Genomic DNA, 14,464 nt, shown 5'->3' with positions numbered 1-14,464 from the left:
ACTGATGAGTAGTAACGCTGCAGCATCCTATATGCTCTTTCAGGAGGACGGTGCCTCCTGTAGCATTAGGACGCACTACTGTCTGTCAGAGCCAGACTTGGTGCAGTTGGATGCTTCTGAGGAGTCATGGCCGGATGTCGTTCCCCATAGGTGGATCTCTCCACTTGATGTTTCAGAGAACCGGGATTACGATAGTAATCTAAAGTTATTCGCCCACCACAGACTATACTGAGATTGTTATTCTTATTAGTCAAAGAGTTCAAGTTCAAAGAGTTAGCTGAAGGAAAAGAGAGGCCACGCACGTGGTTGTACTTTGTAGCTGTAGACAGTGAACTGATTCAGGTAATTAAACATCTAACAACGCATTCAACGCATTCAAATGATCAGGAAAAAAGACAAATAGAAACACACAGATTGACATTAATCTCAGTTAAGACAAAGCTATACTTCATCTACTGCCTGGGATGTTTAGTCAGTCTGACTTGAAACATCCACAGTTCCAACTGTCCGGTCATGCTCTCCCAAAACCTCCACAGCAACCACAAGAGACAGCACACGCATAGAAGGACCTCAGTAGAAGTCCTTTTCTGTATGCAGGGCAATGTCTCATCTGTTCGGTCATCTGAAGAAGTCCCTTTTGCTGGTTGGAAAAGGTTGTTCTGCTGCTTGAAAAAGTTTGTTTTCATGTGGGTTCCAGGCTAGGCTCCAAGTGGATTTAAGTACTTAGTTGTTGGCAACACCTATTTACCGTGGAGAGCGACTTCTATTTATTCAGATACGTTTCTATGGTGCCAACAGCAATAGGCGTTCTGCAAGCTCTGCAATTTAGGAGTTTTACAGAAATATGTCAATGGAAGCTCCAGAGAATATGGGCAGTCCATGGACAAATATCCGAGTGCCTGGCCTAAGAAGGCAGGAAGCGATTGAGACAAAGAGAGGCTAAGAAGGAAGAAGAGCTTTTGTTACATTTCTTAGTTTTATAGCCTGTTGCGTGTTTCTGCATTAGAGGATTGGTTCAGTGTAACCAGACATCATGCTGGGGGCGGTGTTGCTGACATCAGTTGTGTTTCCTGAAAAATGTATGGAAATGTAATTCTGTTGTCCCTACATCAGTTAGTGAAAACTGTATCACTGATGCAGCCACATTTTACAATTTGTAATGCTATCGACTTAATCAACACAACATTTTGATAATTTGTATATGCATATTGGGTTAAGTCATATAGTGCCGTTTTGAGCCCCTAATTGTACTTGGCCTGGAAACTAGTTGGCAACAGTGAATTTAGTCTGTAAACTATTAATTCAATCAACTATTGATTGACATGTGGCACACTGAATAACATACATGGCTAGACGGTAACAAAGATATGGTTGCTGATGATTTACTCCAGAAAAACTCTAGAGATCGCGTAATTATCAACTATCCAATCTGCTAGCCAGAATGTGGAAAAGCAGACTCACCTATATCATCATGACAAGGTCTTATTTACCTTGATCAATGCTTTCTTAAATATAGTTATCAAAGCTAATAAAAGATTGTGTTGGAGGCATGAATATACATTTCACCTGCTAGTCACATAAACAAGCTAGTAGTTGTACTAATCTTGGTGCTTATTTGGATTGCCCTTTTGATAAAGCCATATATGGGTCTGTATTTTTAGTAACCACATTGCGATGATTTTATACATCCTAAACAGTATCTGTACCAAATTGGGTGCTTCTATCTCCAACTGAACAATCTGGCCCATTTTTAAACTCGCTTGAGTCATGTGCTTCAACAGTGGGCTACATTTCCAGTCATGGGAAGAGGCTAATTTGAATTTTCTCTTCAAAAGAGACTTTCATAGGTCCTAAATTTTGCACACCCCTTCTGAGATGGCTCGATACAGCCCAGAGTCTCTGCACAGAATTTGTTGGTTTTATTCACCACGTAGTATGTTGACCCTTTTCTGCGTTTAATTCCCTCTACTATTCAGTTCCACAAGGAAAACAAAATTTGCTCCCATACATATTATGAAATATGAAAACGACATTAGTGCAATTAAGAAGCTGCTTATCTATATTGTTTTGTTCCCCAAAAGTCAGTGTGCCATTGTTCTGACGGTACTATTATGTGCCTTTCATGCCATCTAAATTGCTCCAACTCACCTGGTCTTTACAGAAGGTCACCATGCCCTGATATGCTGCGTCTGCTGTTGCAAAGATATGTGGTGGATTTGACATGCGCTTCATCCCATGGTACAGCCTAGAGAACTGCCAACAAATGAAATAGTCTTCCTCTGTGGTTATGCAGAACAAAACTCTTATTTTGGCATAAACTGCAATTTCTACACTGGACGTTTCCCACAATGAATCGGAACCCACTGCAATTTATTCACTAAAACATAAATCCAAGATCAGAAAATATATTGTAAAAACATCAAACTATACAAATATAAAAATTCACTCAAATTAATCATTTAATTGTGACATTGCTGTAACGCATAAAATGATCAAACCTTTTACACTTCTTACCTGTGGTGAGTAGATGCTGAGGTTTTGGAAAGGATTGAGAGCAATCAAGATGTCCCCAATATATGTGTAAATCTGCAAGTCCTCATATCTCCTCTGCAGATGGGAGATGAGTATTTCCTACAAACACACACACACACACACACAAACTAAAGCAGCCTTCAAGTGGCTCAGCTGTCAGACCCTACATTTCAAAAGTGCAGCATGTCTTTAAAGCTGTCTAGAAGCAGTTCCCACTGCACAAACATTTCCAAAAACTACACATCCCAGCTCCTTGGACTCAGATCATAGCAATTAGAAGAATATTCTCAGTATTGTAGCATTATTAGCCTCTGAAACTTGGCTGTACTCCTGTGACCTCTCTATGTGGCTTTTTCTCTCTTTTGAAATTAAAAAGTTATTAATCATATTTATAAGACACAGCATTTGACTTTCTGACCATACTGCCCTCATAGTATCCTTATAATGGGCCTATTCTATTAGTTGTAATGAAAAACAATTCTTAAAAAAAACATTTTAAAGTTCTCTTATATCTGTATTAAGGAAGCAACTGAACACACTTCACTAATTATAAATGCCTGAGAAGCCATTTGTCCACAGTTATGGTGCCCTGATATGAGGATGTTTAAAAAGTGCATACCCTTAAAGCTGAGGATCTTTACATGTGATTTGATTACAAATCTAAAATTGTGGGGTACAGAGCCAAATCAAGAAGGTCCTTGTCCCAAACATTATGGAGCTCACTGTGTATGTATGTATGTATTCTCAGCAAGATGAGGATTAATTGAAATATGTTTAATATGTTTTCAAACCCAGCAGTTTCAACGGTTAACACCCTCGTTTGACGTCCAACACTCTGAAAACTGACACAAGTGCATCAACCGTTAAAACACCTCACTTACCCAACATGTAAAATATATTTTTTGATTTAATTTTGTAATTATTATCAAAGATATTGCCAAATGTGTTTATAGGCAGAGAAAACTGTTTGGATCAACCTTTATAAAAAAGTAAAACTCGTATCCAGATGAAAATTAGGAAATTTATTAAATGGGCAACATAGGGCGACATAGCTCAGGAGGTAAGAGCGGTTGACTGGCAGTCGGAGGGTTGCCAGTTCGATCCCCCGCCCTAGGCGTGTCGAAGTGTACCTGAGAAAGACACCTAACCCCTAATTGCTCCCAATGAGTTGATTGGTACCTTGCATGGCAGCCTTTCACCATTGGTGTGTGAGTGTGTGTGTGAATGAGAGGCATCAATTGTAAAGCGCTTTGGATAAAAGCACTATATAAATGCAGCCCATTTACCAAATATTCACTTCTAATCTAAAGATGAGGTTAAACTACCTTACAACAATTAATAGGGGGTTATAGACATGGACAGTCACAGAAGAAATTAATGAAAGTAGATACCAAACCACAGCTTTTGTCCCAAAGTAATTCAAGGTGCAAAAATCAAAAGACAGCAGAATAGTCCAAAAGAACCACCTACTCAACCCAGCTCCTGGTCCAAGCAGTGGTACTATCCCGCCTGGACTACTGCAGCTCTCTTCTGGCTGGACTACCAGCATCTGCCATCAGACCCCTGCAACTCATTCAGAATTCTGCAGCTCGTCTGGTCTTTAACCTCCCCAGACACTCCCACGTCACTCCCTTGCTCACTACCCTCCACTGGCTGCCCTTTGTAGCTTGCATCAAATTCAAAACATTGGTCCTAGCATACCAGGCAGTCAAGGGATCTGCCCCAGCATACCTGCACAAGACCTTCAAACCCTACATGCCAGCCAGACCCCTCCGTTCCGCTACCTCAGGACACCTGGCGCCTCCCCCTCTTTGCAATTGCGCTTCCCGGTCACGTCTCCTGTCTGTTCTGGCTCCACGATGGTGGAATGAGCTTCCCGTGGAGGTCAGAACAGCTGAGACCCTGACCACCTTCAAGCAACGACTGAAGACTCACCTCTTCAGGCTGCACCTCTCCTCCATCCCTCCCTACCTTCCTGTAGTCTCTAATTGACTATGTAATCTTAGGGTTGTAGCTAGGTAAGCTGTTTATCTTAGTTGACTTAGTTATTGCACTCTGACCTACTCAACTATTGCTTGTATTATTTGCATAGACTGCTTTGTTGCTGTTTTTGTTTGTGTTAATCAGATTAACCTACAGGGTCCAAGTTAAACTATGCGGTCGTTCCCTGCACTTGTAACTGTACTACCCTCTAGGGTTTTCAATACACTTGTTCCTGGTTATGGTTATGCATTTTATTGTACGTCACTTTGGATAAGAGCGTCTGCCAAATGCCTGTAATGCAATGTAATGTAAAAACAAGCTGTATATCATGTTTCAAGACTAAATAAATGAATTTAATAAGAAGCAATCAATTAGATTAATGAATTGAAATCATACATTCTCTACTGAATGCAGGCACACTACTTCTAAATTACAAAACAGAAGACATACAAAACATTAAACAATTAATCTAGAAATACCAGAAAAGAGAGAGAGAGAGATGGATAAGCCAGACCTCACCAAAGTGTTACTCACTCCCAGTTTAAGAACCACAGGATGAAAAGAAATCAGCTAAAAACACAACCAAGAAACCACCACCAAAATAAAATGAGGAAAACTCTTCTTCTTCCAGGCTTCGAAACCAAACGCATCACAAACAACTTTCTCCTGTGGCCATCTTAAATACCTTACCCAGCATGGCTTGAGGATGTTTGCCCTGATTGGGTGATGCCGGGTTAAGGTTTAGGAGAGAAGGGAAGGGGGGTCAGACTAATTTATGACAAGGACTGGCCAAACTAAAGATCGCATTCAAACTTAAAGAGGACATGGGAAATGTTAGGCATGTAGCTATGCAGGGTCTCTGACCCCCGATATGGTGTCCTGTATCATCTGCTTTGTCTCTTCTGAGGAGGTGAGACCCATAGATTGTCTGCCTAGATTAGGGTATCAGTGGATTTTAAATTGCCCCAGTCACATTTGCTTTGATGCTTGTGACGGGGAGGCCAGGCCACATTCTTATTCACCGTTTCCCTCTCTAAGGCCAAAATCTAAACACTACATATCCTACAGTGTGTGTATATGGGAGATATATATATATATGGGAGATATATATATATATATCTCCCATATATATATATATATATATCTCCCATGGGCACCATGGAAGGCATATACTCATGCGTCATGACCCGTCTGTAAATATTTACCATCAAAACAGTGGCATAGCATGCCAAATTTACAGGGTGGCTTTGAAATCTTCCCCCCAACTCAGATACAAATAATAACACATACCCACCATTTGGGGGGCGGGGGTGGGGGTGGGGGGTGCTATAAGTGAAGCAAGTGCTTTTAGGCTTACAGCTCAGGAAATTTATGTCCAATTTGAAAAAATTTCCTTCCTCTGGTACAGTGATAGATGACCTGCTTCATGGACACAATGACATCATTTCCCATCTGGATTCTTTTCCTGCCATTCCCAATTTTTCACGGAATTTGGACAATGTCAAACTAATTTACATGATGGGCAGAATGGAACCCATGTTCACACATACAACCCAAACTTGAAACAAATACCATCACATTAGTACCCTTTGGAGAATTGTCCGGATGCCGCCATTTCAGATCCACCCATAACACACCAATATTTGAACTATTCTGGACACTGGACACAGAATATACCAGGGAGATGCCTTGTGGGAACAAATGATCTTTGGCTGCCTGTTGTGCGCCCGTCTCAATGGTCAAGTGGGGTTAGGAATTTCTTCAGGTTGCTTGCACCTACAGCTGGGGATCGCATCTCCCGCTTGGCCCTGCCATAGCTGCCTGCAGCTCTATTTTTTATTTTTTTGGTTCTGGCAGAACTTGACATGTCAGAGCCTCAGAGGCAAATGAGGTACATAGAATAGGCTGATGATTTTTCACAAAAAATCCTGGAAACTGCTATCATTTAGCATGGCTGTGGACATACTGTTAAAATGTATGTGGATTGTTTTATGATAGGGATAATTTCAGGATGGCTAAATGCAGCTTCAGACATAAACACAGAATTCCAGAACTGGCCACATGCATACAACATGCTCTTCGTATTCTTTACATGTGACCATTTACGCAATTCACTGACACAAATCACATTGAAATGGCCATTCTTCAGCACAGTCCTAGCTGTTAATAAACAATGATCATCAACTACACTGAACAAAAACATAAACGCAACACTTTCATTTTTGCAGCCATTTTTAATGTGTTTAAATTATACCTCAAAGATTTGTTTATGTGCACAAAGATCTCTAATTTTTCCCACAAATTTGTCAAGATAATCCATCTCCTGCATAGGTGTGGCATATCAAGATGCTGATTAAAAGCCATGATCACTACACAGGTGTTCCTTATGATGGGGTCAATAAAAGGCCACCCTAAAATGTTGAGTTTTTTGTTGTTCAACACCATGTCACATATGCCTCAAGAGTTAAGTCATGCAGTGGGCATGCTGACTGCAGGAATGTCCTGTAGAGCTGTTCATTTAATGGGTGTTCATTTCTCCACCATAAGCCGCCTCCAGCATCGTTTCAGATTTTGGATGTCCACCCAACAGGCCTCACAATCGCAGACCATGTGTAACCACGCCAGCCTAGGACCGCCACATCCGAGTTCTTCACATGCAGGATCGTCTGAGGCCAGCCACACGGACAGCTGATGAAACAGTTGGACAGAGCTAATACATGATACAGCAGTAGCTCTACCAAGTCCTAGAGGCATGCTGCCAGACTATTGAAGGATCATGTTAAAAATGTGACTTACATAAAGCATTATATAAGCAATTATATAAAAATGACTTGATAAATAAAATTCACTAAGGGCTGAAAGTTTACACTTAATATCCAATGTATCTAATTGTACACTGTTTCACCCCATACAATGTATCACTTCCCGACCAGTCTTTAATTAAAACATCAAAATTAGCTCCTGACTCTGTTCTTTGTATCTTTATCTTCAACACCATCATTTTTGTTAAGTAATTCCTATACTACGTCGCTCTGGATAAGAGCGTCTGCCAAATGCCTGTAATGTAATCAAGGAGGAAATGGAGTGCAGCTCAGCGTCATCAGGGAGTCACGGAGCACACAGTCTGGCTTCATCGTGATGATACCCAAGTTTGATAGTACCCTCTGGTTCTGCAACGACTAAGTTGAATAATGTCTCCATCTTTGATGGCTACTCCATGCCCTGAGTGGATGAGCTCATTAAGCACCTAGGTCAGGCTCCCTCTATTTCCAGGCTCAGCCTAATCTAAGATTATTGGCAGGTACCTCTCTGCCCAGTGACCAAAGTGAAGATAGTCTTCAGCTCCCCTCAGCTGTATCACACCATACCATTTAGTCTTCAAGTGGCACCTGCCATAATCCAGCAGGTAAAGAATATCCTGATGAGACCTCACCAACAATTGGCAGTTACCTACCTAGATGACATCATCATCCACTCAGAGAGCTAGGCAGAGCACCTTGGCAGAACACCCGAAGGGTACTGAAAGAGCTGCGACGAGCTGGCTGTGCCAACCATGTCAAATGTCATCTACTGCTCTGAGGCACAATACCTGGGGTTCCAGATAGACTGAAGGCTCCTCAAACCACAGAAAAAGATAGAGGCTATTCAAGCCTTTCTCCTACCTCCCCTAATCCCTAAGCGCACATGCCAAATCTGGCCAATCCATGCCCATTTAGGGGGTACCCTATTTAAAGCATTATAACTCCAGATGTTAACACCTCACAGACTTGAATGGCTTAAATGAAGCCAGACATTTGTACCATTTACATTACTAACTTAGATTAGTTTATATTCATAATTTTGGAAGAAATAAAGTGCCACAAATGCAATTGTCCAGGCAAAAAAAGAATTCGCTCTTTTTTAGTTTGCAATGAAATACTGAGAGATTGCATATATACAGAAGGTTAAACTATACAATGTCGTGGATCAAAAACTTCTTGACCACAAGTTTATAAAATCTAAGGGTGGATATGTAGAACTACTAAAGATCTATGAAGCAAAAACTAAGCAGTGTACACAGCGTCTCCAAATCTATCCAAAATGTCTAAATTATGAATTTCTGTAAATCACAACATATTCACATATTTCACCATAAATCAACTGTTTTGACTCAAGAAACTTACTGTTGCAAACATTTTCAAGTGATGATTACAAGCTCTCCGTCAGAACAGTGGTCTAAAATGTCTAGGGGTCGAGAAACGTATCCAAAATCTCTCCAGAAATGAATAAAATGCTTTTTGTCCGTTATAAAGCTTATAAATGAGCCCCTTACGAAGGTTTAAAATGAAACATTGATATCAGATTTAAAAATAATGCAAAAATATTGTCACACAATGCGGTACAGTACCTAAATGTGTATTTCTATACTCTGTACTCTCGTATGATTTTTTGTATGGGGATGGGACGACATTAAAACAATTTTCAATCATCCACCACATTTTGGCAATGTTCCAACTCTCACGTCATCACTGTTTCATGTATCAGAACAACTACTAAACTACTAACAAACGCTTACATTATAGTGTGAAATATCATCATTATAAAATACCACTAACATATTTAAAGACACTCAATTTCAAAAATAACGTACACTCCTGGGCAGAAAAATGGGCCAAGCCCAAAATGGCAAATAATTAAGCTTTTAATGGTCTTAACAACAAATCATTGGACATAAGATTAGCAAGGGTCCAAGGTATCAAATGAGCCTGAAACCACCGTGCTGCTGCCAGATATGCAGTAGATACTACAAGGATTGTTTCTCCTGATTAATTTTCCTGTTGAACTCAATGGAAAAAATATGCAGTAGATACTACAATGCTTGTAGTATCTACTGCATATATGGCAGCAGCACGGTGGTTTGAGGCTCATTTGATACATTGGACCCTTGGTGACTTAAAGCCATTTAGCCAACAAATGTGTTCCATACTGTATCAGCATAATTTACAGCTGAATCTAGTCCCACCCCCCAATTCCCATAGAGATCCATTCAAATGCAAAGAGTTTTTGTATCGCTTGTAGGACAACCTGAAAATAAGATATCCAGAGTCTGATAATGTTGATAGGTCACAGACATCAGGAAGTCATGGCATGCAAATGATATGCAATCGAATACAAAACATGACTCTTTTATTTAACATTATGTTAATTTGTGTACTGTATAAGCGAATTTCCCTGTTTCTAGCTTTTCCCCAAACAGTTCACTGCAGCAAAAGTAAATGAGCAAATGGTGGTACAGGAGGTCTCAGGAGTGCATTTGTTTAATTCTTTCTAATTTTCTGACCAATGATTTGTTGTTAAGACCATTAAAATCTTAATATTTTGCCATTTTGGGCTTGGCCCATTTTTTTGCACCGAAATATTTTGAGCAGTAATACTTACATTGCAATGATGAAATTTTATCCGTGTTCAGTAGATAGAGACAGAGACAGTAAATCAATGATACAGTTCTATCTTCTGTCTTACTCCAGAAAACAATGCTAGGTCTATCAGAAAATGTATGGCTTAGTCCTCAATAATAATAGTATTTTCCAAGAAATTAGGAAAAGTCATTGACAACGTTTCGTGAGGTGCAGTGTCTTTTACTGCTACCACAGAGTGTATTCGTAAGTGAATGTGATGATGAGAATAAATTTGGTTACGTTGAGCTATAAAACGCTATTCCAAAAGCAAAATTAGACATATTATACCTCGTTAAAAAGCTTATATTCTAACCTACTGAATAAATGAACTGTCAATCAAGCCAGACTGTACTAAAAAATGTGAACATGCGGTAAACAACACATATGGTATTTTGCACAGCTATTTTGGAAGGTACCCAGGCGTCACAAATGCGCGTATATTTCACAAATGGATTGTCCAAGACAATATATAACCGCTCAGTCTCAAAACGGACATCTCTATGCGTAAAACCAATGATAAGGTTGTATATTTATTCAATATTTAGTCCCAGATATTGACTGTAGAATGACATGGTATAATTTTTGAAAACTTTGTTTTGTTTATTTCGTTATTCAGTGAGCAGGGTTTTCACTGCTGTATTGGCATATCTTACGGCTATTGTTGGGTTTATCTTGTTGCTATGATGGAATATGATTTTTGAGGGGTGAAAGAATATTTTTATGAATGCCCAGATAGACAATATTGTCCATTATGTCATGGGTGGGGGGTAGGGATGTATCCGAATCCAAATACTGTATTCGGGAAAGCACGAATAATGCGATGGAAACAGATATTTCTTCTACCCGAAGTTGCTCGTTATTATTCGGATTCGGGAAAGAAAAAAAAAAGTCAGCCCAGGTCGAGTTCTCATAGCCTCTATCTAATGTTACACAGAGAGAGAGAGAGAGAGAGAGAGAGAGAAAGAGAGCGGTGGCCCCAGTTACACATACCAATAAACTGAGCCACTGTGCTGCAAAACGTTTAATAAATAAGTTCTATGCGTCAGCCATTATGTTTCTTCAAATCGATTCATATCATTGTGGATGGCCACTAGATAAAAATGCCCATTTTGTTTGCAACATAGGACTTTACTTTCACTAACTAGTCGTTTCATTTCCTACACATTATTGAAAAGTGATCGGTATAGTCTATAGTCGCCCCCACCAAGTCAGCGCACAGCCGGCAGCGGGCTGAGAGCTGACCGTTCCCGGCTATCACTCAGGGAAACTCTCGCATCGAGGAGGAGGTGTGGGAGCTAGAGAGACACAAGTCTGGTGGCAGCTGGATTTCTTTCAAACCCCCGCAACCTATACATAAAAATCAAGCTTAGAACCTGTAGTTTTTAGCTGTATGTGTTACTTTCCTTCATTAAAAAAACCCAGTCGAAATATTGAAAAAAACAATGTTTTACCTTGTATTTCAGTCAATGTGCATCTGTTTAAGATGTAACATGCTGTATGTATCAGTTATAGGTCTTGGCTATAATGAACACGAAATCCATTCATGGTAACAAACTTTGCCACCAAGGAAAAATATTAGGACATCACTGGTTTGCAGTCTATCCAAACTTAGTTCAGTGGGGGAAATAAATAAATAAATAAGTAAATAAATAAAACAGGCAAAAAAAAGTTCATGTGGTTCAGACAGCTCATAAAACTTAGCTTACTTAAAAATAAAAATAAAAAGAGGGAGAGATGAAAAGTACAGTATGAGGATGTGGAAATATATTTCATAATTAATTATATGCCATTGCATTGCCAATGAATATTAGGTTAGAAAATACAACATTTGCCTGATTTAATGTGACTTCTGGTATAAACCTGTCTTCCTGTCTTCTATCCGAATACAGATACAGATAATTTTGTTGGTTGATTTGATACAGATACAGATACAGATACAGATAATGACGTCTCTGCACACCCCTAGAGGGGGGTGTAGTTGCAGATGAGACTGCAGGGAGGGGGTGCTTGTTAAATGAACGACCACAGCGACAATGGTGGCGCTGGAAAACTCCATATTCGGCATAGTTATCATGTGTCGTCTACTAATGAAACTAACACAAAGCGTCTCTGTTTTTAACGCATACTTTGGTTGCAGTAGCACTGCATGTCGACCACTAGGGGCTTTGCACTAAGAGGTTAAAGAACTAGGCATGTGCTTTCTTGGGTTTTTTTTGGGTATTACAGCTGCTTTGCGCCTCACTTCTCCATAGCCACTCCATTATCAGACCTGAATGAGAAGGGCCCAAAAGAGAAGGTGGTGTGGACCTTGACAGCAGAACCACCATTCCAGCAGTTGAAGGTTACCCTAACCACAGGAGCGTTGCTCTGTACCCCACACTTTGAGGGCCCTTCATCTTCCAGATGAATTTGTCTGAAACAGGGCTGGTGGCAGTCCTCTAAAAGGACTTTAATGGGGAAGAACAGCCTATTATCTTCATAAGCAGGAAACTGATTTGAGCCAAATGTTGTAGAAGGAGGATGGTGCTAACAAATGGGCTATCCACAAGTTCAGGTATTACCAGTTGGGTTGATGGTTAACAGTGATTAGAGATAATGCTCCCCGAAAATGGATGGCTATGGCAAAGAATACCAATGCCAGGGTAATGAGGTGGTGTCTTTCCATCCAGGACTTCGCATTTGAGGTTCGGCATTGGTTGGAGTTTTTCAACAGCAATGGCGAATGGTCTTTCCTCAATGCATGTCCTCTGGTCAGGTCTGCTATCTTCTCTCCCCCACTCCCATTTTTCACATTCTGATTTTTTCTTGTGAGTGTCATCCAGTGATTACATCAGCCCCTTCAATAGGCGCCGTTGCCAGAGGAAAACAAAACCACAGAAGGAGGACAGAGCAGGAGAATAAAGCAAGACTGGCAGAGAGTTAGACCACATACTGAAAGCAATCTCGCCTACTCAACATCTAATGAAAAGGGTGCTACTCATCCATTGTTCCTTCTTGTTCTCAAATGCAGGCGAGAAGATGCGATGAACAGTTCCTCTACCGCTAGATTGTTCTCCCTTGCTCACCTCCAAAATTTAAGGTTAACAGACATTTTTGACCAGAATGTCCTGTTTTCAAATTATTTGTATGAGTCTGATTTGTGGTCCCGACTGTCATCTCTGGTCAGAGTAATTGATGGAAGAAATGCTAGAAATTAGTTTCAAGGGGAACCCCCATTCTGACAGCTGCCAACCTTCACAATTATGCTTCCAGCTGTGCATGCCTCTGGTTTTTACAAATTCTAAATCTGGCAACCCTAGCAGAATTACCCAACCACTGATTTCCTCCAGCACTTGAAAACTCACAGCACTCACATCTGCCAAGGCCAAAACCTGGAAAATTCCTCCATAGCAGTGAAGCACAGCAGATCACATCACATCAGACTTTCAATAATTGCCCATTCACCACTGATTTTTGCTGCCTACTTTGTTTCCGGGACGATATATAATGTTATATACATTTACACATCTAGCTAGCAATATGCATCTGAAACAGTAATATGTTAGCAACTATGTTAGTTAAAAACCATGCATATAGCTAGCAAGAATTAATGATTGCTAACAATAGCGAATGTTAGCTACAGGCTCATTCATAAAAATGAATAAAACACATTGGTATTAGCTCTAGTTTCTCATGCTGGCATGCTGAGATTAGTCTACTCAGACAGTCATTGTTCCTGCAACCAAACTATGGTGTGGAAACAACAAACTTTGTGTTTAGCTTTACATAATACACTATGATGCTACTGAAGGAGTTTTTAAGGGCAACCATCATCACTTAGGTCATCCATTTAACAAGCATCCCCTTCCTGCAGTCTCATCTTCAACTATACTGCCAAGCATGACGTACTGAACCTCTGTGAGTCCATTTGAGAGTTAATAAAAATATTCTTTCACCATATTTCCTTATAGAAACAAGATAAATCCAACAATAGTCCAAAGGTATGCCAATAACAGCGGTGAAAATCTCTGCTCACTGAATAGTGAAATAAACAAGGGAATTTTGTGGAATTATCGCACATCATTCTGGTATCAATATATGTGACTAAATATGGAATAAATATACAATCTTACACATGGTTTTACATGTAAAGATGTCTTTTTCAAGATTGTAGCAAACAATCGATTTGAGAAATAAATGCGCAGATAGACATTGGGGGTGGACATTTACAATGGCCACGCGCAAAACCCCACTTGCATTTAATGCTGGTGTAATTCCTTTCAGTTTTTTTCTGATTTGATTGATGACTCTTATCGTGTAGAAGATAGTACAAGCTTTCCACCGGTATATGGCATGTTTCATTTGAATTTCTATTACAAAGAGTGAGAGCCGTGTGTGTGAGTGGTTGCTTCAGCACAGCTTTGTGCATTCAACCATAACATTGCACAGTAATGTACAAACAATTGTTGAGGCATAATTGAGCATGAAACATGAAGTCTAGTTAGAATATATACGAACATGTACATATTACT

The 14,464-nt window shown here is 40.0% G+C and overlaps 1 protein-coding gene across 1 annotated transcript in view; it reads right to left on the bottom strand.

Annotated features, from left to right (window-relative positions):
* Positions 1–14,464, bottom strand: part of myo3b (myosin IIIB) — a 358,080-nt gene that overhangs the window by 276,762 nt on the left and 66,854 nt on the right. The window contains exons 4-5 of the mRNA XM_035410289.1: positions 2,515–2,631; positions 2,149–2,253 (exon numbers count right to left, since the gene is read on the bottom strand). Coding sequence (XP_035266180.1) covers positions 2,149–2,253; positions 2,515–2,631 — 222 coding nt within the window. The remainder of the gene's footprint in view (positions 1–2,148; positions 2,254–2,514; positions 2,632–14,464) is intronic.

The sequence above is a fragment of the Anguilla anguilla genome, chromosome 3, assembly GCF_013347855.1.
Source record: "Anguilla anguilla isolate fAngAng1 chromosome 3, fAngAng1.pri, whole genome shotgun sequence".
NCBI lineage: Eukaryota > Metazoa > Chordata > Actinopteri > Anguilliformes > Anguillidae > Anguilla > Anguilla anguilla.
This window is presented reverse-complemented; position numbering and strand designations above follow the sequence as displayed.